Source organism: Neofelis nebulosa, chromosome 7 (assembly GCF_028018385.1).
Source record: "Neofelis nebulosa isolate mNeoNeb1 chromosome 7, mNeoNeb1.pri, whole genome shotgun sequence".
NCBI lineage: Eukaryota > Metazoa > Chordata > Mammalia > Carnivora > Felidae > Neofelis > Neofelis nebulosa.
The window spans coordinates 68,862,878-68,888,433 of record NC_080788.1 but is presented as its reverse complement, the minus strand read 5'-3'; the positions used below and the strand labels follow the sequence as shown (position 1 = coordinate 68,888,433).

Sequence of the window (25,556 nt, the reverse complement as noted above, 5' to 3'; positions counted from 1 at the left end):
AAACGATGATTGTCAAAGGAAGTAAGGAAAACAGACGGACATGGATAATCCACAAACTAGTAAATTCCAAAGATAGTAAAAATGGGAAGCAACTATAGCATAGAAAAGGCAAAAAGAAGAAAATCTTTCGCCATTGTTATTATAATAGTAGCAAGTGCAGAAAAAAACGGATCAATTCCTAAAGAGGGAGAGAATGCAAAGCTTTGGCAAGAGAGTCTTATGTGGGTGTATCTGACCACCAGAATGCACCAACGGTTTTAGAATAAATTTCTCTTTCCAATCTACTTATGAAGACATAGTGGGTCATTACAATCTACTTGCAAATACATAGGGGGTCATTAGAATAGAAATACTATTTCTCAGAATATTTGTAGCTGATGTTAGAATTTTTAATTTCCTCCCAAAGACTCTATCTACCATCCATGAGAACCCAAGGGCATGCCCGTTACCTGTTTTTCCAACGGGACAGGGATTTGGAGGGTCCGGGTAACCCTGGTCTTCACTAAAGTCCTTAGGAATGTTGTCGCCAGTCAACTCCGCCACAATGTTTGGGATATTGCCAAAAGGACCCAAGTGCTGAAGACCTTCATGAGCTCCACCTGCCAGGGAATCAGAGTAGTTTACTTCAATGCAATTAAATTCATTTCAACTAATATTTACTCAGGCATACCATACAGGCAGAGCACTGTGATCCATGCTGTAGAGGGAGAGAACAGGAATCAAATAGTTCCTGCCCTTTAAGGCTTACAGCGTTAGTTGTAGAAACAGATACCTGCTGCATGTGTATCATTTTCATACAAGGCACATTAGATACTTACCATAAGAGAAGTGTTAATACAGGACTATGGGAGCATAGTTAAGGAAGAGTTTCATTTGGCTGATAGGATGGGGAGGGCTTCTTAAACCAGTTGGAACTTGGGTGACATTTGGTGGCAGGGTAGGGGAAGAGAAAGGGAAAGAGAGGCAATTGCATCCAGGTATGAGAACAGGCTGAAAGACAACACATTTCCAAAAAAATAAAAATGAAATGAAATAAATGAAATGAAATAAAGAAAAAAAGTCACTGTCCTCCTGCCATTGTAGAACCATTTAAAACTTGTTATATTTACTCCAATCCTTTCTCCTCTGCATATCTTTTTATATATAAGTGTGTATTCATTTTTCATTTAATATTAAAGCACTAGCATCATCCCATGTGGCTGCATGGTCTCTAGTCACATAATTATAAGTGGCTATGTTGTTTTTTATGCAGTGGCTCTACCACAACATATTAATCATTCCCCTGTTGTGGGAAATTCAGTATTTCCCAATTTACTCTTAGGAATTTAATTTTTTCCATATTTTGGATTAATTTTTCTCAGGATAGATTCCCAGAAGTCAAATTACTGGGTCAAAGGCTATAAATATTTTTATGGCCCCTTATATCATATTGCCAAGCTGTTTTCCAAAAAGGAGGTACCAATTTATAAAATAACATCAACAAAATATAAGAACACCATTTTTAACATCTCTACCAGCATTGAGTTTTATAAAAATAATTTTTGTTTTTCTTGCTAATTTAAAAGGTGTTTAGAAAAACTACTGTCTTATTTTGAATGTCTTTGATTGCCAGCTCAGTCAAATATATTTCCATGTGTTTATTTATGAGCTCTAATTTCTTCATGCAAGTTGTTAGCTCTTGGAATATTAATGTTTCTCTTATCAATTTGCATGAAAACGTTACATAATAAAGGTGACAAGACATTGGCTGTTACATTACCTGCAGCACTTCCCCATTTTGTCTGACTTTGAATTCTGGTTATTATATATTGCAATATTTTGCAAACATAAGCTTTTAATATTTATGTCATCAGATTTACTGTTATTCTCCTTTGTGATTTCTTCTTGACCTTTTAAATTTACAAAATCGTTGTCCTTTCAGAATTACTACCAAAATTTGGATATTTTAGTTTTTCTAGTTTTTACATTAACTCTTTAGTCCTTACGTGTTTCAGTGCCCATGAAATAAGTAACCAATTATCCCACCTGCATTTGTTAAATAATTCTGCCCTTCCTCACTTATTTCATTCTTTCAACAAATATTTAAGTGCCTCCTTCATAGCAAACCTTCTCTGAGCACCAAGGCACAGCAGTAAATAAAAACAACTTACACTGTGTAATTTGCTTTACTTATACATAATGTATGCCAATTTCGAGACTCTTTATCTTCTTGTAGACTTAATATCCTATAAGGTTCAGGAAGCTTACTTTACCAGCACTAAAGCAGACTTTTCTTGGAATGAATTCCTATTTAATAATTTTATTGGGACATAGCTCTCTTAATGACTTGTACATCCTATACATGAAGAGCCAAAAGGTGCCTTGGTTGGTGTGCATGAATTTAGTACCAAAATCAGGCTACAAGAGCCACACTTGTACCTCCAGAGAGGACAGTCTTGCCAATAGGTTATATTGTTTCAGTCCAGTTGGATGAGGCACCCTTTTCCCCTGGAGGAGCTGTGCCAAGGTTATTGCTTTGACACTTTTGACACTTTTTTTTTTTTTTTTTTTTTTTTGCTTCTTTGACTGAACCAGCTCCCTTATGGAAAGACACATTTTTTTTTCTTTGGAAATACTAATATATTCAGTACAATCATGGTTACATCTTAGTGACTTAGGAATCACACTGTCTTTGAAGTGACTTTGTATTACTCTATCTTAATTTATTACGTCGGATTAAAGTTTATCCTTAAAATGATAATTGTACCTCCTTTAATTTCAAATTCCTCTAGCCCCCAAATATAGATATCATCACGTGGCTGGGTTGTTTCATTTACATTTATATTATAATTCATTATTTTGTAATGAGAATGAGTAGCCTGCAAAATTCCCGCATTAAAAAAAAAGTGTTTTGTTTTTTTTTTGGAAAATATCCATGTAAATATTTAAAATGAGATGTATTTTTATATCTATCATAATCTGATGGCTTAACCCATCCTACTCTGATGGTTATGTGTTAAAATCTATTATTACCAATAAATCTCTCAATCTCTTATTGCTGTTTTTGCTTAGGATTTTGATGCTGTGTTAGTTGCCACGTTCGAGAACATAAATTCTTATTTTGATTGTGTTATTAATTGGCTGTTAAGTAAAAAATTAATTCACAAATCATCTTTCTTCTATTATCATTGCCACTCTCATTCTGTTGTTTTGCTTGGTAAATCTTTGATCATCCTTTTATTTGTAACTTTATGTATCTTTCTGGTGGTTTTTCCGAGTCTTGTTGTGATGCCTGCCTTCAGAGACATTCTAGGGATTTATATTTATTATCCCACATTAACCCAAGACTTTCAAAAGGTCCAACGGACAGCACAGTACACTTGGTACTGATATATTTGAAGCTTTGTACGGTCTTGGCAATGGAGCCACCCCTGTGCTCACCATAGGGCATGCTTTCTGCTGTGTGAATACATGTCTCAACTTTTGAAAGCACCCTAGCCTTAAGTGCCAGGAATTATCCAACTTGGCTTAAGGGAGAATACATGTCTTCTTAATGCTCCATTAGTAATTAATGAAGGAAGCAAACACAGTTTCCTTTATGGAAGGCCTGCCAAGGCTCTGTTTACCTCTGTGCACCAGTGCCATTAAAATGAATGCAGCACTTGTTAGGAAGCAGATGTTCAGCACCAAGCAGATACATTATAACACAGGCTCTTTTAAAACTATATTTAATGACATCGAATCAAGAAACACTGAGGTAGGAACTGTGGGAGATACATGTAAGTAACAAATGCTATCCTTTGCTCTCCAGGAGCTTAAATATTATAGACAAGAAACCACGGATAGGAAATAATTAGAAAAATGATATAGTTGAGTTTGCAACCAAATGCTAGTTATCTGGTTCATTATGTTTAGATTATGTTAATTTATTTTACCTGAAACCAGGTCAATTAACACGTTATGATGCGATGGATGCTATTTCCTCCATCTGTCATAGTTTCAACCAAACACATATATTTTTTTTAAGTTTATTTATGGGGGGGGGCAGAGAGAGAGGGAGAGAGAGAATTCCTCTCTCTGGAGAGGAGAGAGAGAGGTTCCATGCTGTCAGCGCAGAGCCAGATTCAGGGCTCAAACTCAAGAACTGTGAGATCATGACCCGAGCTGAAATCAAGAGTTAGACACTTAATTGACAGAGCCACCCAGGTGCCCCCCCCCTCCCAAACACATATTTTAAAATCATTAATTAGTCAGTTTTAAGAATATGTATTGAGCATACACCACATATCAAGACTTGGACTAAAAGTGCTGGAAGGTCAGTGATGAACCAGGTAAATGTGGGTCCTGCTTTCACAGAGTTTACAGACGACAAAAGATACACAAAGGACACACTTGAAATGCAGGGTTGTAATGCACTCATAATGTAACTGGGATACTACAGCAAGATGTCACGCATATGACAAGAGAAACATCTAACCCACATGTAGGACACGGATGACTTTTTTGCAGGAAGGAACACAACATTGGTTACGTTAGGTGCTGTTGAACATGTAAATGTAAAAGACATGGTTCAAGCTCTAATTGGTTCTTCATTCTAGGTTCTTCAAGGCTACCACAATAAAACAGTGATATATGATAAGATACATCCCTTGACAATTCATTATGGTATAAACTTCAAAAGACGTGAAATTCAGGAAACAGGGAATCTGCCAGGAAAACATCCATGGAAGAGGTGACCCTTGAGTTGATTCATGAAAGACAGGATCCATCCTTGCAGGTGGCAAAGGAAAGACCACAAATGACAACACAGAAATAGGTGTAAGCAAGGAATGTTTGAACATCAGTGATGAGCACTATTGGGGAAGGGAGGAGCTGGATAGGAGGGGAGCAGGCCAATGCCAAGAAGAAAAGTATGAATTAATATAGCAATAAATAGCAACGACACTTTCTAGGCAGGAGAGAGATGTAATAATTGGATGTCACATAGAATGTTAAGTTAGCATCAATTTAAAGCCCTCGTTCCCACCTAAAGGTCATATCAGAATCACATGAGTAATTTTTTAAAAATTCCAATGTCCCCTACTCTAGAGCCACTGTATCCAAGTGTCCTTCTGAAGACCACACTATATAAAGGTAGACTGGAAGGAAGTTTAGACATCCTGCTATAAGGCCATTGCTGAAACTCAGGGGTGAAGCGACAAGGACTAGGGTTAGGGTGGCCACAACATGAGTAGAAAAAAAGAAAGATTTCAAATAGTGCACAAGGGGAAGAGGAGTCAAGAGCCCATGAGGTTTCCAAAGTGCAGAGGCCCCCGATTGGAGAAAATAATGCCATCAGTAAAGACACGATCTTTCACTACAGCTTTAAATTTATTTCAGGCAATTAATTAATTATATCCTGTAATGACACTTAATTTGTCTGTTTCCATCCTAGCACTCCACAAACGTCTCTAGAATAAAGAGAAAATATTTAATTCTTGCCAAATAGGTTTTCGGCTCAGTTTTGTTTATATAATCTTTGCTTCCTTTAATAAAATTGGTACCATGCAGCTGTTTATTCTCAAGCTCTAGGCCATCAGATTTTCTTTGCATTGTTATGGCAGTAAAGTGTCAGTCAGCTGTACTGTTCAGGGGCAATGGAAGCAGGGAGTGGGGAAGAAGGAGAAGAAGACCCAGGTTGGTCTGATCAGGCCAAAGCTGTTAAGTCTCCTTCTTGGACTGTGCTGGAACTCTCCATAAAAATCTGTGGAGGCACTTTTCCACATCTTGGGGGATTTCTCTAACAGCTTTCAGCTCTTTACTGCGTCCCCATCCCCTGCCTTGTGCCTGGTTTCTCCATCCTCTGTACGTCCCTTTTAGACTGGCAATTCTCTTGTTTCATTCAGTTGGCTTATCTGGTCAACCTCATCTCTGCTTTCCCCCCATGGACTTGTGCAATGTCAACATGGCAGCTCTCAGCAAGACTCCCGAGGACCACCAGCTGGGCTCCGCCCCTCCAATATTCGTTTATCCAGGAAAGGTACTAGCTTTCTTTCTGGTTAATTTAAAACTGCCCTCCAAACAGTCATGGGCTTTTTTTGTTGCATCAGTTGAGTTGTTGAGTTGTTTAGTTATAGTGTAAATCTCTGGTATCACACCTTACCTTGAGATCATTTGACTTTCCTCAATGTCATGCATTAAAAAAACAAAACAAAACAAAACAAAAACCTGACTGAAGTTTCCAATTATTGTGACATCTTACATACCTCTTTCCTAGAGAATGTGGTTTTCCATATAGTATCCACATCACTGAAGCATCCCCTTTTTAACATCCAGATTCATTTATTTAACCATTTTAAAGGAAAATGTTCACTATGAATTTTAGGTAAAGACTTTAAACAGTGGCCTTGGAATGTGACTTTCCCTCCTCTTGATAATTTGGGACCATCATTGTCAATATCAAGGACTATATTGTGATGCAGCAGAGAGTGTTCTCAGAGTAAGGAAGTGCACACAGTGATATCACCCTACTACACGGTCCCAGCTGCTGTGGCTTTTACAGCTCTTCATCTCCTCCCTCCTTTGTAAGCTGTTAATCCTAGTCTTCCCAGATCCTTTTCACAATGAAGTATATACATATATAAATAAAGAGTGGGCCTAGGTCCTGCAAATTCCCTTTTCTAATTTGCTTTACTGCACACGTAAATCACGTGTGGATCTTATCAAAAAGCAGGTTCTGATTAACAAGGTAGGGTGGGGCCTGAGAGTGTATTTCTAACAAGCTCCCGGGTAATGATGATGTTATCAGTTCACACATGACACTTTGAGTGATAAGCGGCTAGAAAGTGAGAGAGCCAGACTTATTCGAATTATACATAAAATAAGATTAAATTATCTCTGATAGACAGTCACAGAATTTGTGACATCCAGGGTGGCTGCTCTGAGGCATCTAAAGTCCACTTGAGATTTCAGATAAAAGAGCTGTGGCTACTGTTGACATCCTTTTATTGAAAGTTTTAGGGAGAGGGAAGATGGCGGCGTAGGAGGACGCTGGGCTCACCGCGCATCCTGCTGATCACTTAGATTCCACCTACACCTGCCTAAAGAACCCAGAAAACCGCAGAACAGAGTCTCCAGAGCCAAGCGCAGACGAGAGGCCCACGGAAGAGGGTAGGAAGGGTGGCGAGGCGGTGCGAGCTCCACGGACTGGCAGGAGGGAGCCCGGGCGGAGGGGCGGCTCCCCGGCCAAGCGGAGCCCCCGAGTCTGGCTGGCAAAAGCGGAGGGGCCGGACGGACTGTGTTCCGACAGCAAGCGCGACTTAGCGTCTGGGAGGACATAAGTTAACAGCTCTGCTCGGAGAGCGGGAAGGCTGGAGGACGAAGGGAGGGAGAGTTGCTGAGCCCCCGGACGACAGAGCTCAGTTTGGTGGGGAACAAAGGCGCTCGCCAGCGCCATCTCCCCCGCCCATCCCCCAGCCAAAATCCCAAAGGGAACCAGTTCCTGCCAGGGAACTTGCTTGCTCCGCGCAAACACCCAACTCTGTGCTTCTGTGGAGCCAAACCTCCGGCAGCGGATCTGACTCCCTCCCGCTGCCACAGGGCCCCTCCTGAAGTGGATCACCTAAGGAGAAGCGAGCTAAGCCTGCCCCTCCCGCCCCCGTGCACCTTGCCTACCCACCCCAGCTAATACGCCAGCTCCCCAGCACCACAAGCCTGGCAGTGTGCAAGTAGACCAGACGGGCCACACCACCCCACAGTGAATCCCGCCCCTAGGAGAGGGGAAGAGAAGGCACACACCAGTCTGACTGTGGCCCCAGCGGTGGGCTGGGAGCAGACATCAGGTCGGACTGCGGCCCCGCCCACCAACTCCAGTTATACACCACAGCACGGGGGAAGTGCCCTGCGGGTCCTCACCACTCCAGGGACTATCCAAAATGACCAAACGGAAGAATTCCCCTCAGAAGAATCTCCAGGAAATAACAACAGCCAATGAACTGATCAAAAAGGATTTAAATAATATAACAGAAAGTGAATTTAGAATAATAGTCATAAAATTAATCGCCGGGCTTGAAAACAGTATAGAGGACAGCAGAGAATCTCTTGCTACAGAGATCAAGGGACTAAGGAACAGTCATGAGGAGCTGAAAAGCGCTTTAAACGAAATGCAAAACAAAATGGAAACCACGACGGCTCGGATTGAAGAGGCAGAGGAGAGAATAGGTGAACTAGAAGATAAAGTTATGGAAAAAGAGGAAGCTGAGAGAAAGAGAGATAAAAAAATCCAGGAGTATGAGGGGAAAATTAGAGAACTAAGTGATACACTAAAAAGAAATAATATACACATAATTGGTATCCCAGAGGAGGAAGAGAGAGGGAAAGGTGCTGAAGGGGTACTTGAAGAAATTGTAGCTGAGAACTTCCCTGAACTGGGGAAGGAAAAAGGCATTGAAATCCAAGAGGCACAGAGAACTCCCTTCAGATGTAACTTGAATCGATCTTCTGCACGACATATCATAGTGAAACTGGCAAAATACAAGGATAAAGAGAAAATTCTGAAAGCAGCAAGGGATAAACGTGCCCTCACATATAAAGGGAGACCTATAAGACTCGTGACTGATCTCTCTTTTGAAACTTGGCAGGCCAGAAAGGATTGGCACGATATCTTCAGTGTGCTAAACAGAAAAAATATGCAGCCGAGAATCCTTTATCCAGCAATTCTGTCATTTAGAATAGAAGGAGAGATAAAGGTCTTCCCAAACAAACAAAAACTGAAGGAATTTGTCACCACGAAACCAGCCCTACAAGAGATCCTAAGGGGGATCCTGTGAGACAAAGTACCAGAGACATCACTACAAGCATAAAACATACAGACATCACAATGACTCTAAACCCGTATCTTTCTGTAATAACACTGAATGTAAATGGACTAAATGTGCCAACCAAAAGACATAGGGTATCAGAATGGATAAAAAAAAACAAGACCCATCTATTTGCTGTCTACAAGAGACTCATTTTAGATCTGAGGACACCTTTAGATTGAGAGTGAGGGGATGAGAACTATTTATCATGCTACTGGAAGCCAAAAGAAAGCTGGAGTAGCCATACTTATATCAGACAAACTAGACTTTAAATTAAAGGCTGTAACAAGAGATGAAGAAGGGCACTATATAATAATTACAGGGTCTATCCATCAGGAAGAGCTAACAATTATAAATGTCTATGCGCCGAATACCGGAGCCCCCAAATATATAAAACAATTACTCATAAACATAAGCAACCTTATTGATAAGAATGTGGTAATTGCAGAGGACTTTAACACCCCACTTACAGAAATGGATAGATCATCTAGACACATGGTCAATAAAGAAACAAGGGCCCTGACTGATACATTGGATCAGATGGACTTGACAGATATATTTAGAACTCTGCATCCCAAAGCAACAGAATATACTTTCTTCTCGAGTGCACATGGAACATTCTCCAAGATAGATCATATACGGGGTCACAAAACAGCCCTTCATAAGTTTACAAGAATTGAAATTATACCATGCATACTTTCAGACCATAATGCTATGAAGCTTGAAATCAACCACAGGAAAAAGTCTGGAAAACCTCCAAAAGCATGGAGGTTAAAGAACACCCTACTAACGAATGAGTGGGTCAACCAGGCAATTAGAGAAGAAATTAAAAAATATATGGAAACAAACGAAAATGAAAATACAACAATCCAAACGCTTTGGGACGCAGCGAAGGCAGTCCTGAGAGGAAAATACATTGCAATCGAGGCCTATCTCAAGAAACAAGAAAAATCCCAAATAAAAAATCTAACAGCACACCTAAAGAAAATAGAAGCAGAACAGCAAAGGCAGCCTAAACCCAGCAGAAGAAGAGAAATAATAAAGATCAGAGCAGAAATAAACAATATAGAATCTAAAAAAACTGTAGAGCAGATCAACGAAACCAAGAGTTGGTTTTTTGAAAAAATAAAGAAAATTGACAAACCTCTAGCCAGGCTTCTCAAAAAGAAAAGGGAGATGACCCAAATAGATAAAATCATGAATGAAAATGGAATTATTACAACCAATCCCTCAGAGATACAATTATCAGGGAATACTATGAAAAATTATATGCCAACAAATTGGACAACCTGGAAGAAATGGACAAATTCCTAACACCCACACTCTTCCAAAACTCAATCAGGAGGAAATAGAAAGCTTGAACAGACCCATAACCAGCGAAGAAATTGAATCGGTTATCAAAAATCTCCCAACAAATAAGAGTCTAGGACCAGATGGCTTCCCAGGGGAGTTCTACCAGACGTTTAAAGCAGAGATAATACCTATCCTTCTCAAGCTAGTCCAAGAAATAGAAAGGGAAGGAAAACTTCCAGACTCATTCTATGAAGCCAGTATTACTTTGATTCCTAAACCAGAGATCCAGTAAAAAAAAAAAAAAAAGAGAACTACAGGCCAATATCCCTAATGAATATGGATGCAAAAATTCTCAATAAGATACTAGCAAATCGAATTCAACGGCATATAAAAAGAATTATTCACCATGATCAAGTGGGATTCATTCCTGGGATGCAGGGCTGGTTCAACATTCGCAAATCGATCAACGTGATACATCACATTAACAAAAAAAAAGAGAAGAACCATATGATCCTGTCAATCGATGCAGAAAAGGCCTTTGACAAAATCCAGCACCCTTTCTTAATAAAAACCCTGGAGAAAGTCGGGATAGAAGGAACATACTTAAAGATCATAAAAGCCATTTATGAAAAGCCCACAGCTAACATCATCCTCAACGGGGCAAAACTGAGAGCTTTTTCCCTGAGATCAGGAACACGACAGGGATGCCCACTCTCACCGCTGTTGTTTCACATAGTGTTGGAAGTCCTAGCATCAGCAATCAGACAACAAAAGGAAATCAAAGGCATCAAAATTGGCAAAGATGAAGTCAAGCTTTCGCTTTTTGCAGATGACATGATATTATACATGGAAAATCCGACAGACTCCACCAAAAGTCTGCTAGAACTGACACATGAATTCAGCAAAGTTGCAGGATACAAAATCAATGTACAGAAATCAGTCGCATTCTTATACACTAACAATGAAGCAACAGAAAGACAAATAAAGAAATTGATCCCATTCTCAATTGCACCAAGAAGCATAAAATACCTAGGAATAAATCTAACCAAAGATGTAAAAGATCTGTGTGGTGAAAACTATAGAAAGCTTATGAAGGGAATTGAAGAAGATATAAAGAAATGGAAAGACATTCCGTGCTCATGGATTGGAAGAATAAATATTGTTAAAATGTCAATACTACCCAAAGCTATCTACACATTCAATGCAATCCCAATCAAAATTGCACCAGCATTCTTCTCGAAACTAGAACAAGCAATCCTAAAATTCATATGGAACCACAAAAGGCCCCGAATAGCCAAAGTAATTTTGAAGAAGAAGACCAAAGCAGGAGGCATCACAATCCCAGACGTTAGCCTCTACTACAAAGCTGTAATCATCAAGACAGCATGGTATTGGCACAAAAACAGACACATAGGGACGCCTGGTTGGCTCAGTCGGTTAAGCGTCCGACTTCGGCTCAGGTCACGATCTCGCGGTATGTGAGTTCGAGCCCCGCGTCGGGCTCTGTGCTGACTGCTCAGAGCCTGGAGCCGGTTTCAGATTCTGTGTCTCCCTCTCTCTCTGACCCTCCCCAGTTCATGCTCTGTTTCTCTCTGTCTCAAAAATAAATAAATGTAAAAAAAAAAAAAAAAAAAAGACACATAGACCAATGGAATAGAATAGAAACCCCAGAACTAGACCCACAAACGTATGGCCAACTCATCTTTGACAAAGCAGGAAAGAACATCCAATGGAAAAAAGACAGTCTCTTTAACAAATGGTGCTGGGAGAATTGGACAGCAACATGCAGAAGGTTGAAACTAGACCACTTTCTCACACCATTCACAAAAATAAACTCAAAATGGATAAAGGACCTGAATGTGAGACAGGAAACCATCAAAACCTTAGAGGAGAAAGCAGGAAAAGACCTCTCTGACCTCAGCCGTAGCAATCTCTTACTCGACACATCCCCAAAGGCAAGGGAATTAAAAGCAAAAGTGAATTACTGGGACCTTATGAAGATAAAAAGCTTCTGCACAGCAAAGGACACAACCAACAAAACTAAAAGGCAACCAACGGAATGGGAAAAGATATTTGCAAATGACATATCGGACAAAGGGCTAGTATCCAAAATCTATAAAGAGCTCACCAAACTCCACACCCGAAAAACAAATAACCCAGTGAAGAAATGGGCAGAAAACATGAATAGACACTTCTCTAAAGAAGACATCCGGATGGCCAACAGGCACATGAAAAGATGTTCAACGTCGCTCCTTATCAGGGAAATACAAATCAAAACCACACTCAGATATCACCTCACGCCAGTCAGAGTGGCCAAAATGAACAAATCAGGAGACTATAGATGCTGGAGAGGATGTGGAGAAACGGGAACCCTCTTGCACTGTTGGTGGGAATGCAAATTGGTGCAGCCGCTCTGGAAAGCAGTATGGAGGTTCCTCAGAAAATTAAAAATAGACCTACCCTATGACCCAGCAATAGCACTGCTAGGAGTTTATCCAAGGGATACAGGAGTACTGATGCATAGGGGCACTTGTACCCCAATGTTTATAGCAGCACTCTCAACAATAGCCGAATTATGGAAAGAGCCTAAATGTCCATCAACTGATGAATGGATAAAGAAATTGTGGTTTATATACACAATGGCATACTACGTGGCAATGAGAAAGAATGAAATACGGCCTTTTGTAGCAACGTGGATGGAACTGGAGAGTGCGATGCTAAGTGAAATAAGCCATACAGAGAAAGACAGATACCATATGTTTTCACTCTATGTGGATCCTGAGAAACTTAACAGAAACCCATGGGGGAGGGAAAGGAAAAAAAAAAAAAAAGAGGTTAGAGTGGGAGAGAGCCAAAGCATAAGAGACTGTTAAAAACTGAGAACAAACTGAGGGTTGATGGGGGGTGGGAGGGAGGGGTGGGTGGGTGATGGGTATTGAGGAGGGCACCTTTTGGGATGAGCACTGGGTGTTGTATGGAAACCAATTTGACAATAAATTTCATATATTAAAAAAAAAAAAAGAAAAAAAAGAAAGTTTTATTCTAATTATAGAGGCATTTGCTTGCTCACATTTCATTAAGGAAAGGATCCCACTGCACCCTTTCTCATTCAATGAATCCTGTGAGAATTAGAAGTCAGTACTTTGGTCTTGAAGGTAAGTTCTCACAAGTGATGTCCTTCACAGAGCCTGATGCCCTCACACCAAAATCCAAGAGTCCCTCCTGGCTGGAACTGGTGGGCACAGCTTTGGTAAGTCAAGGTCAGACTTGAAGAAGATAAATGGGGTCCTGCACCACAACTGCTTTTGGGTACCATTAGTGTTTCAACAGTTTCAAAGTACTTTTATATCCTCATTAAAAATGTTTCAGTGAGGTAAGACAAGAATTACTACTCATAACTGAGAAAGCGAGTCCTAGGAGACCATTACGTGCCTGAAGCCACTCAGCAAGTTGGTGCTATTTGGAGACTGGGACCCTAGCACTGTTCCCACTCCACCGTGGCACCAGGGGAGCCCCTCCAAGGCCCTATGCAGCCATCCCATACCCTTTACAGGGGATTTTCATCTTCCCAAGATCAGCTCTAGCTCCAGAGAAGTAGTTGGGAGAATGACCTGTCAGAGTAACAGGGGCCGCTCTCATGTTTTCTGGCTCCCTCTGGGGCTCCAAAGGGTCAGAGACCAGGGGGGGGTCATCTTCCCACCACAGCTGGGCCCCAGCAGAACGACTCCGGGATGGGGAGCCAACCGTGGTCCTCCCTCCTGTGGTTCGGAGGTGTCTGTGCCAGCCTTGTGCCGGGGGTTTAGGGCCTCGAGATGCAGCCCCTGCCCTGCGGACTCTGCCTCACAATTCGGTAACACCATGACAGACTCACAGCCGGTGGTGTCCCCTGCAGCCCCACCCGCCTGCAGTGCCACACCAGGGCTGCCCGTGGACCCACACCACCAGGCATCCGTGCTGGGCAATAAAGGAGACTTGTGGCCGGGCAGCCTGGTGCCAAGGAGCCTGTCAGCCACCTCATAAAAAGGCAGCTCCGTGAGCTGCGTCTGGCAGGGAGTGGGCACGCTCTCCTGAATACCAGCCATTCAGCTGAAGGGACAGGATCCAGCAGTTTTCACTTAGGTCACCACAAACAGCAGACGCTAAAAATACCCTGCGGTCTGGGCCTTCGTTCCTCCTGCGTGTCCCCATACATCATTTACAAAGTCACCACCAGTTTTTCTCTTGTCAGTGGTCTGGGACACAGAAGCATCACATAGGTGATTCCAGTGAAAGCTGCCTGGCTTTGGTTTACCCCCACACTCCTGATTGAGAGCGGGACTGGAGGAAGGCAGAGTAAAATGGGGCACATGTGGAGTGGAACCTGGCTTCAGAGACCGCAGGGCAGGCATGCAAAGGGAGGACGCGGGACATGGCCGCGTGCAGCACCAAGGTGGCCACGAGGGGACAAAGAGAAGCCCGCATCCTCCGAGATCCTGAGGGCCACCGAGGAAGGGCCTGCAAGATTTGTTTCGTCCCCACATTTGAGGCAAATACCTAATTTTTACAGAAAGTACTATCGTTTCTCGAAGATGGGAGGACTAACTTGTCACTTCCGGTATAATCCACACCTTGGCTTTCTCCTTAGTACAACATTCAAGTGGCTCTGCTACACCTGATTGCCTGCACGGCAGCAAAGAACACAGAAGCATGGAGAAAAGGGCTGCAGAAAGACACACAACTTAGCTCTTATTAATGGTGGGGGGGGGGGGATACCTGAAAAAACTGGTCACCTTCAGGGTGGGATTTTAAAATGTTAGATGTCTAACATTCACCTTTCTGCTTCCTACCGGCTAAATCATTTAAATGAGCCAAAAAGAAGAACAGATAAAGAGTAATTTCTGTATGTGTGCTTCCTCAAAATGAACTCTGTTATATTAAGGCATTTTTACCTTGGTTCCTGGTAAGAAATGAGAGTGCCCCAAATCAAACATGTTTTTGAAAAGCAGCTAATTTTCATTTAGTGAGGACCCTCAGAAAGGACAGCACCTTTTATACCAAGAACGTTTTTTAGCTTCCTGTTGTTAGGACTCTGGGTTCAAGTCCACATTCTGTCACACATCTGAGAGTGACCCAATCTCTCTGGATTTTAAGTCCCTTCTTTTGAACTTGGGGATAGTATGCTTGTGGGGATCAAATAAGAGATTATATGCAAAATGCTTAGCTCGCTGCCTGGTATGTATGTAGTAAGCACTCAATAAATGTTGGCCACTTTTATGATCCAATCAATACTTCCTAACAGCAGAATTAACAGAGCCCAAATTAACAATCCTATGATTTCTTCATTCTGATGATCACAGTTCTGTATCTGAGGCACTGAGCAACAGGGGCTCAAAACAGTTGAACTTTTTGTTAACACCAGTGCCTCCTCATCCACTTAAAACTAAGTGGGTAAATTTTACTTAAAATTTAGTACCTAAGTTACTACCTGGACTCACCCTATTCGTTTTCTTTTCAGAGCAGGCATCCTCCATTCTTTCCCAGGTGGCATAATCCCTTCTCTTAAGAATTGTCATGCAGTGATAGGGGATAAAACACATCCACACAAAACATATCTGATGTCAGTGCCAGTTTGTGGAGGAGACCATGAGCACTGAGGGGACAGAGTAATACATGTGAGAGAATGAGGCGATGAACACAGACTCGTTTATACCGTTGGAGATGGGTGTTATGGCCTCAACTCTCCTCCTTGTTGGTAACGGAATTTAGTTGAAGCTGTTTAGAATGGTGAGGACTTATGTTGCAAAATCCACATTCTCTAAACCCATGACAAGTGACCCCAAAGCACACAGCATTTGGTAATTCAGAAAAACAAAGGAATGATTCTAGTTCTGCTGAATTGGCTTATTCACTGATTTGCCTCAGGGCAGGGGGCTGGTCCCGGCAGTTTGCTAGAACCATCCTAATGCTCTGAGTGCCAGCCTGGTCCCTCACAGGGACTTCCCCGAGTAGTCCGCATTATCATTGTGGTCGACATCATCATCATCATGATCGCACTTGACTGGCACCCTCCTAAAGGTGCAGGAGAGATCCCACCCGAGTTGAAACTGCTGTCAGAGAAGCAAAATAAAATTCCTTATTCAGATATTCTGTCTCGTAAGGCATTTGTTTTCATTCCTTTCCTTTCTTCTTCTGCTTCCGCCCTCATACTAGGATCTAAAAAAACTCAGGCTCCTCTGGGACCAAAGGCCACATTATCATCATCTTCTCAGAGACACGCAAACAGTGAAGGCAGCAACTCGGAGTCGAAGCGTACCGCATCTGTGGGTTTCACATCTACATATGCTCCCAATTTAGGATCACAAGCAGAGTTGTTTATTCTAGAAAAGCTTTTTAGTTCACTTTTAAGGTATTTTGCTTAGGCACTGCTGGCTTTTCAAAAGAAGAAAATGTGTATTTTTTTCCAAAGTGGTGTTTGTTTTGGCTGTTTGCTCCTTTGCTAAAGTTCAAATTTTATTCTGTGAATTTAACTAATTCTGCAGCCACCACAAGCCCCACCCCTCCCACCCCCCACACCTTGGCACAAAACCCCAAATTAGAATAAAATACATTAATTTGAAAATGAGGCACTTTGAGGATAGCTGTGAATTTTGTAGGTTTTTGAAAAAGCCACTTTAATAGGTAATTTGCAGTAGCACTTTTAATCCCTTCATATAACTTTATTTGCTGCCTGGAGTGAAGTCTCTCTTTGGCAATTTGTATGGAGGCCAAGTATGTTTTTGTACTGAGGTTCAGACCCATTTGGGATCCTTTAAAACCTTTATTCTATGATTCTTGCTGAAATTATATGACTTAACTGGGAGTCAGAGTGGAGCTTAAATCGAGGTATTAATTACTGTTGAAAAAATAATGTGACATAGAAGAAAAATTGTGGTAGGGGTTGAGATTGGGTCAGGACATGGAGGAAAATGTAAAGAAGTCAAGATACAAACTCAGGCTCTTTAGCACCTGGTCCTATCTAGACTGCTGCTGGCTCCATTTATTTAAAGCTCCCAACTTCATCTTCCTTTCTGAGCTCCCCTTAATGGATGATGCCCTTTGTCCAGAGCCGCGCCCCACATCTCTGTTCTCAAAGACGTGACAAGTCCATGTGTCACTCCTCTAGGGAAGGCTCGCCACTAAAGATAATGAGTACTAACTACCACGTGCTACTTTGCTCCTGTGTGACATGTTTGCACCCCAGAGAATTTCTGGGGTAATCACTGTAACTTAAAGTGGTGACTTCCCTCCAAGGAGTCCCCAGCCCCCTGATGTGCCACCTAAAGAGACAAGCGGGACAGTACAGGTTCTTGGGTGAGGAAAAGGACAGTGGCAGTGCCAGTCCTGGAAGGCAGGCAGAAATCAACTCAAGTAGGACATCAGGGGCCAGACCAGAGCCAAGCAAGTGGCTAGGAGGTTTATAATTAGTGATGGGTGTGCAAGGAGATAGTGTCCAACACAAAGAGAAAAGATAAAGGAGGTCCACGGAAGCCTGGGACACAGGGAAGCAAGGAAAGGGAGAGCCAACAGACGATGTCAACACCAAGACATATGACAGCAGAAGTGATCTTCTGTCCCAGACTCAAAGCTTTTTTTTTTTTTAAGTTTACTTATTTATTCTGAGAGAGAGAGAGAGAGAGAGAGAGAGGGAGAATCCTAAGCAGACTCAGTGCTGTCAGCGCAGAGCCTATGTGGGGCTCGAACTCACGAACTGTGAGATCATGTCTGAGCCGAAACCAAGAGTGGGACACTTAACTGACTGAGCCATCCAGGTGGGCCCAGCCTCAAAGCTCTTTGATGGTTTCATTTGAGGATGGACTTCTCCACAGCCTGGACTTTACAGGGAAGCACATCACTGGGAACACATGGCTGAGAAGGGGGTGTGGATAAAGGGTAGCAGAGACCGAGATGGGCCCGCTCTGGACGGGATGGAGATGGAGGTAGGGGAGCCGGGCAGAGCCCTCTTCTATCAGCTGACTTGGTCTCAAGAGTCTCCTTTCTGAGGTCTGTGTTGGCCAGGGAAGCAGCACTCTGGCCTGGACTGGGAATGTGGGCTCAGAAACAGAATTGTCTCATATGGCAGTTCCTGCTCTACGCACCTATAAATTAAGACAAGGGGACTTGATGTGAGTCAGGGAAGGCCTTCTGGGCCATGACGAAGAAATGTCTCATTTGGCCTAACAAACTGGTGCCTGCATTGACTATCGATTCCCTGCTTCCCTTTCTCCATCCAAAGCTGCTGTAAATAAGTAGGTTTTTTTTTTTAATGTTTTTATTTATTTATTTTTCAGAGGTGGTGGGGGAGAGATTAAGCAGGGGAGGGGCAAGGAGAGGGAGACACAGAATCCAAAGCAGGCTCTAGGTTCTGAGCTGTAAGCACAGAGACTGACGCGGGGCTCAAACCCACAAACTGTGAGACCATGACCTGAGCTAAAGTCAGATGCTCAACTGACTGAGCCACCCAGGCACCCCAGTAGGTGTCTTTTATAAATAGCTAGTGTAAACATTTGTTTTGGACAAACAGTGATCTCTTTGTAGGACACACTTTACTGTTTCCAATTTTCTAGCAGTTATTACCTTTTTCTTCTTTTTTAAATTATTTTTTCATTTATTTATTTATTTTGAGAGAGAGAGAGACAGTGCAAGTGTGGGAAGGGCAGAGAGAGGGAGACAGAATCCCAAACAGGATCCATGCTCTCACCTCAGAGCCTGATGCAGGGTTTGAACCCATGAAACCACAAGATCGTGACCTGAACCGAAACCAAGAATCTGCGGCTTAACCGACTGAGCCACCCAGATGCCCCTTTTCTTTTTTTTTCTTAATATTTATTTTTATTTTTGACAGAGACAGAGACAGAGCATGAGTGGGGGAGGGGCAGAGAGAGAGGGAGACACAGAATCAGAAGCAGGCTCCAGGCTCTGAGCTGTCAGCACAGAGCCTGATGCGGGGCTCAAACTCACAGACTGTGAGATCATGATCTGAGCCGAAGTCGGACGCTCAACTGACTGAGCCACCCAGGCGCCCCCTCTTCTTTTTTTAATTCCAGCCCTGGGAAAGGAAAGCAGGTGGTGTGTGTGTTGGGGAGATGGGGGTGGGAAGTTCAATCAGATGGAATCTTCTACAAACCTCTGGTACAGTTTCCCTGGCCTGTAGTTTTCCTACCTCACACAAATACTCCCAACTTCTTCTTTTTGTATCCACATAATCTCTGCCTGGTATTAGTAAGAATAAAACAACATCTTCGGGTGAGCACTGGGTGTCATATGTAAGAGATGAATCACTGGGTTCTACTCGTGAAGCCAAGACTACACTGTATGTCAACTAACTTAAGAAAACAAAACAAAACAAAACAAAAAGAAGAAAACAACATCAAAAACAACAAAAACCGCTTAGCTCCTTATTAGAGTGTCAGCTAAGTTCCAGGCACCATGCCTGGGGTGAGGGCCCAATGGCATGTTGAAGGAGACACAAAGGTGTTTGGGCCACAAAGCTGTGTGGAAAGTGGCAGAAAACTCACACTAATGGGGTCTAGAAGAGAGGCATCTGGCAACACATACTCAGGCAGGTGAGGCACCCCATGTGTGGTAGACACTGAAATTATAACTCACATGCTTTTTCTGAACCTTAAAAATGGTAGGGCGCCTGGGTGGGTTAGTCGGTTGAGCATCTGACTCTTGATTTCAGCTCAGGTCATGATCTCATGGTTCATGGGATCGAGCCCTGCGTTGGGCTCCGTGCTGACGGTGCAGAGCCTGCTTGGGGTTCTCTCTCTCCCTCTTTCTGCCCCTCCCCTGCTTGCACACAAGGTGCATGTGGTCTCTCTCTCTCAAAATAAATAAACGTTTTTTTTCAGTGACAATCTTTCTTACCCATAAACGGTAATAGGGATAAAGAAAGCATAATTCAAATTCACAAATAAATCTAGACTCACATTTAACACATACATTTGTAAGACATTTTAAAAAATAGCTTTAAAAAATAATTTAAAAAAATTTTGAAATGGCTTCAGGCTCTCCAGCTATGCCCTCAACTAAAATTTTAACTAGAACATTTGCTGAGAAACAATGTTGGCCTAAGTAAATTTCACAGTCCTTCCTTACTTGGAATAGTAAATTGTAGGACTGTCCTGTAAAAATATAATGGGAACCACACAGGTGGACTTAAGTTGTCTAATAGCCTCATTTCAAACAGTACAAAGAAACAAGTCAAGTTAAATTTAGTAATTTGCTTTATTTATTCCAATATATCAAAAATATTGTCATTTCAACATGTAATTAATGTAAAAAATGACGGATGAGATATTTTGCATTCCTTTTTTTTTTTTTTTGAACGATCTTCAAGATCTGGTGTGTGGTTTATACTTAGGGCACATGACAATTCAAACCAGTCACTCTTTGAGTGATCAGTAGCCCCATGTGGCCGGTGTCCGGTTTGGATAGCTCAGGTTCACAGAGGAGGTTTGGGGGGCAAAAATACAGTCTCTGCGATCCATGTGCTTGAGTTTGAATCTCGGCTCCCTCACACCAGCTGTAAGACCTCAACTGTAAAATGAGGATATAAGTAATGCCAATCTTAAGGGGCTGGTGAGAGGATAAAATAAAATAAATACTTTTTATTTATTTAAAAAGCTAAAAGGCTTTTTGCATGGATTCTGGCAAATACAAAGTGGTCATCGTTTGACAATGCACGAGCTCTATACTTAGAAACTTATGTGATCCCAGGCAAAAGATCTTACCTATTTGAATATTAATTTTCCTTCTCTGTAAAACAGGGCCGATGATAATACTTCCTTGAGAAGATTAACTGACACAAACACAGCACTTAATAAATGTTCACTTTGATCCCCTTGGTTCTTATGTCAATAAACACAGAGATAGCCAAAGGGCCAGCAGAACGGGAACAGAGGTAAATGGGCCTGGATAGGGGCGCCTGGGTGGCTCAGTCGGTTGAGCATCCACCTTCGGCTCAGGTCATGACCTCACGGTCCATGAGTTCGAGCCCCACGTCGGGCTCTGTGCCGACAGCTGGGAGCCTGGAGCCTGTTTCAGATTCTGTGTCTCCCTCTCTCTCTCTGACCCTCCCCCGTTCATGCTCTGTCTCTCTCTGTCTCAAAAAAATAAATAAATAAACGTTAAAATGGGCCTGGATAATTGGCAAAGTGGATAGTCATGAGGTAACTGTGTTTGAGCAAGCATCCAAATGGTTCTGACCTATCTCAGGCAGTTTGAGAGTACCCACTAGATGTGTTTCTTTGGTAGTCCCTTTACTAGAAGTGCTATAATAGCAAGCAGGTTCACTGATTCACAGGCCAGTGGAGGCTATGTCTGCCTCTTGGGTGATATATCCCTGGGTATGTCTAATTCCATAGACAGCCATTCACTGTTTTAAAATTATAGCCATGACTCGACTCCCTTGATTGTAATGAGAAAAGAATAAGCTATTTGTTTATTATATAATTCAAAATCTCTGATGGTAATGGTCTTGACTGCTTTTCTATCCAGAAGTTTGCTTTTTCATATTTAGTGGCTTATACAAGATTTTGAGAAGAAAAACTTAAAAATTTTAATTAAAACCATATCCTAATTATCTTTCTGCTCTTCTGCATATTTGTTTATTTTTTCCTAGCACTGATTTGTTAAGAATTTTGGAATTACCAGGGAAGAGCTTTTGAGGATGTTTGAAATCCATGATTCAAAGCAGGGAGGGACACAAGAATGATGGCATTGGTTGTGACATCAGGGATAACTAGCCATTCCTCAACTCGGCTGGGAACCGTCCATGCCTACCGCCCTTCAAGACAATGTTGTTAACCGCCCCAGGCTTTAATGCCCCCTCGTCCTTTAAACTTCCACAAGGTTTGTCTCCAAATGACAGTAAAAGTGGGTGATACTGAGGGCCTCATCCTTTTCCCTCACCAATGGAAAGGGAAATATTGGTAAGACACAAGCAATACTTGGTTTTACCTAAAGGGACTTAGGACTTGACAGCTCGGCTCTTCATTCCTCCAGAGGAATTCAATAAAAACTAAATGTAACAGTAAAAAATGAAATAAAGGAAACATAACAAAAACACCTTCCATTGAAGTCGTTCCCCTCCTGATCCTGGATTGATTGATTTGTTCATTCATTCATTCATTCATTCACTCATTCGAGAGAGAGTGGGGGTAGGGGATAGGGGCAGAAGGAGAAAGAGAATCTCAAGCAGGCTCCATGGGGCTCAATCCCACGAACCTGGGATCATGGGGCTCAATCCCATGACCCTGAGTTGTAATCAAGAGTCAGACATTCAACCGCCTGAGCCACTCAGGCAGCCCAACCTTAGATTTATTTCTATCTCCATGTCATATCTTTCACAAAGTGGCAGAAACCAGGATTTTTTTTAAGTATAGGAGTTAATGCAAATGTGATCAGTTAAATAAACAGAATTGTGTGAAGAGGACTTAACAAAATGGAAATAAAATAAATTTCTTGATAATATGCACAGAGATTGTGCAGGGTACTCATGTTATTCTAGTTATTTCAATGGCATTATGTACATTTTGGGGGTAAGTGGCCCTGATGAATAAATGCACTTTTAATTCATTTCAAGGTGGTGATACGATATTTAAGGGACTTGGTGGGGGGGGGGGGCTGCCCAGCTATAGAAATGACATTTAAACCAGGACAGGTTTTCCATCCAGAAACCCCAAAGGGTTTTCAGTCATGTTGAGGTCCATTCCCCATTTGATAGAGAAGAACATCTGAAGAGGAAGATGCTCTGAGACCAAAACTGGGGACAGAAACAGAGGCTAGGCTTCCTTAGGCACTCCTGGCCCAGACCACAGTCCCACAGCGGGGAAGGAAGACATATCAGCAGTTGCTATGTGCTCAAGACTCATCTCCTCCAGCTTCCTCACCTCCCTCTGTCTCCTTCAGCATTCTTTATGTGGAACAGACCCTCAGTACATATTTGCTGACAGAACAGCCTCAATGCCGTGCAACTGGAGGTAAACTAACTGGTTCTCAGCAGGACGCACATTATTAATATAAATGAAAGAATCTGGTAGAACACATATGACCAGGGAATTTGCTATTGCTGTTCTTAGAGGTGGGTTTACAGTGAAACATGAAGTGTAAGATTCAGAATGAAGCCCCTCATTTGCACAGGCGGTTTCCAAAGCCTTGGACCTAATTTTGCATTTGTGATTTTGTATTATTTTTCTTAAAGAGGATTTCTAAATTGCATAAGCTTCAGGCCTCATAAAACTTGGATCTGCTCTGGGCTGTTCTTATAAGCCATCCATGAACGCCATCTTGGATTTTTCATCTGTCATCATTGTAACTCCTACTCATCCAAAGCAAATATAAATCAATTAGCTCTGGAACATTGGACAAATTAGGCCTGGGTTTCCTCACTTCTGAAAATGAAAGGCGGTTGGATACGATTCCTCTGATTCCAAAAGGGAGAGATGTGGTGGAGGAAGGCATAGTGGGAAAAGAGAAAGAGGCAGAGGATCTGACCCTAGCCCTAGTCCTGACTGTACTAACAGCTGGTGTATGACCTTCAGTGAGGACCTTTCCCTCTCACGGCTCACAGTCTTCTCTACTATGAACTGATCAGGTGGCCAAGATGCCCTCTAAAGTCCCATGCGGACCTGAGACTCACTACCCTGCTTCATGTCATGTGCCACATCTCACACCCTACTCTCACCGGATGTCACAACGGCCCTCGGGGGGCATTCAGTACAACGTTGTGGCAAGCCTCAGACTTCTAATTCGGTGTACCCTTAGCTCTACCACATTGCACATATTTGCCAGCTGAACAGTAAATAAGGCTGATGTCATCGGCTTTGCTGGCCTTCAAATATGCACTGTTGTCATGCTGAGTCAAAGACGACACTGACATGAACCAGCATTGTAGCATGCAATGTGGCAGCCGACGAGGGTACAGCTGCTTTCCCAGGAGATGCATTGCATTTAAAGCTGCAGCTGGTAGATCCAGTCTGCAGGGAAAGGCCATTCTATTCTCGTATCTCTGTTCAAAAGCAGCTTTCCTTTTCTCCACGACCTTACTCCCCATTGCTGACAGCTAGACTATCAGTAGAATCACCTGGAGCACCAAAACAAAACAAAGAAACAAAAAACAAAAAATCCTATGCAGCCCAACTTCCCAGAACTACCAAATTTTAATTCCTGGAGATATTGGGGGCCAGGAATTGTTACATCTAAAAGCTTCCCAAGTGATTCTTATTATCAGGTCAGAAAATCACTGTTCTAGGTAGTTTTCTCTGTCCTAAAAGGCCTGTGAATGCTAAAGCATTTGAAATAATCAACTAACTACCCTGACGTCTCTTCCCACAAAGTAAACCAGAGTAGTGTGGGCTGGGGCAAATAATAACCATCAGAAAACAGCCCTATCACAGAAGATCGCTTATTGTATGTCCTACGTTTCATAGACATTTGTACATTTATATGAAATGTCCAAAGTAGGTAGATTCACTGAGGCAGAAATTGGATTAGTGGCTATCAGTGGGGAGGAGGTGTGGAGGTTGGAGGAATGATGGCTACAGGGAATGGGATATCTTTTGCAAGTGATAAAAATCACCCACACATGCAGGTGCAGAGTGCCAACCCATGATTAGTTACAAACCCTGACTAGAGAATGTCCTATGTGTGTGACTGGCACTTGGCCCCCTTATCACCTCATTCACTTAGTGAATATATGTATCAATACCCCTCCCTAACCCTCCCACACCAGAGAAACTAAGTCGTTCTGAGCCAATGGCACCACCTGGTGGCCATCACAGGAAATCCCCAACCAGGTATTTGTATCATTTCTCAGTCTGGGGACCTCATGCACAAGCCAGTCTCTCCACTTTTCAAGTTCAGGATTCATGAATTCTTGTTAGGTAATCTACAATTTATACACAAACATTCCCTTCCATCTCTTCTCCCAGCTCTTGCTCTGCGTCCCCCTCTATGGCTACTTAAAAAAAGCATAAGGAGTTTCAGCTCTAAGTCTGAACTGTGAAGAAAGTAGCAAATCTTGAAGTTGTGAGACATGTTTATATTTACTAAACCAGCAATGCATCTCATTAACAAATATTTCAGAGAATAAGGAAAGCACATAGTTATATAATACACAGAAAGATGGTCAGTTTTGTTGGTAATCAAACAAATGCAAATAACAATGAGGTGTTATTTTTGCCTGTCAAATGAAAAGATTAAGAAAGGTAATCTTAGTTAACTAACCAGTGAGACAAGATTCCCACGAACAGATGGGAAAAAGCAGCCGGGTTAGCCCAACGTTTTCAGAAAGCAATATGACAGTGTAGAGGAAATGGAGCCTAAAAATAGGAGCTTGACCCAATTTTTATTTTCATAGAAATATATACCCTCAAGAATTTATCAGGAGTCTACAAAAAGATTTATGTGCAAATATGTTCACTGAAG

The 25,556-nt window shown here is 42.2% G+C and overlaps 1 protein-coding gene across 2 annotated transcripts in view; it reads right to left on the bottom strand.

The window, feature by feature from the left end:
- SCG5 (secretogranin V) overlaps positions 1–25,556 on the bottom strand; it is a 66,186-nt gene that overhangs the window by 15,394 nt on the left and 25,236 nt on the right. For both annotated transcript variants that reach the window (XM_058738284.1, XM_058738285.1), the window contains exon 3: positions 450–599. In XM_058738284.1, coding sequence (XP_058594267.1) covers positions 450–599 — 150 coding nt within the window. The remainder of the gene's footprint in view (positions 1–449; positions 600–25,556) is intronic.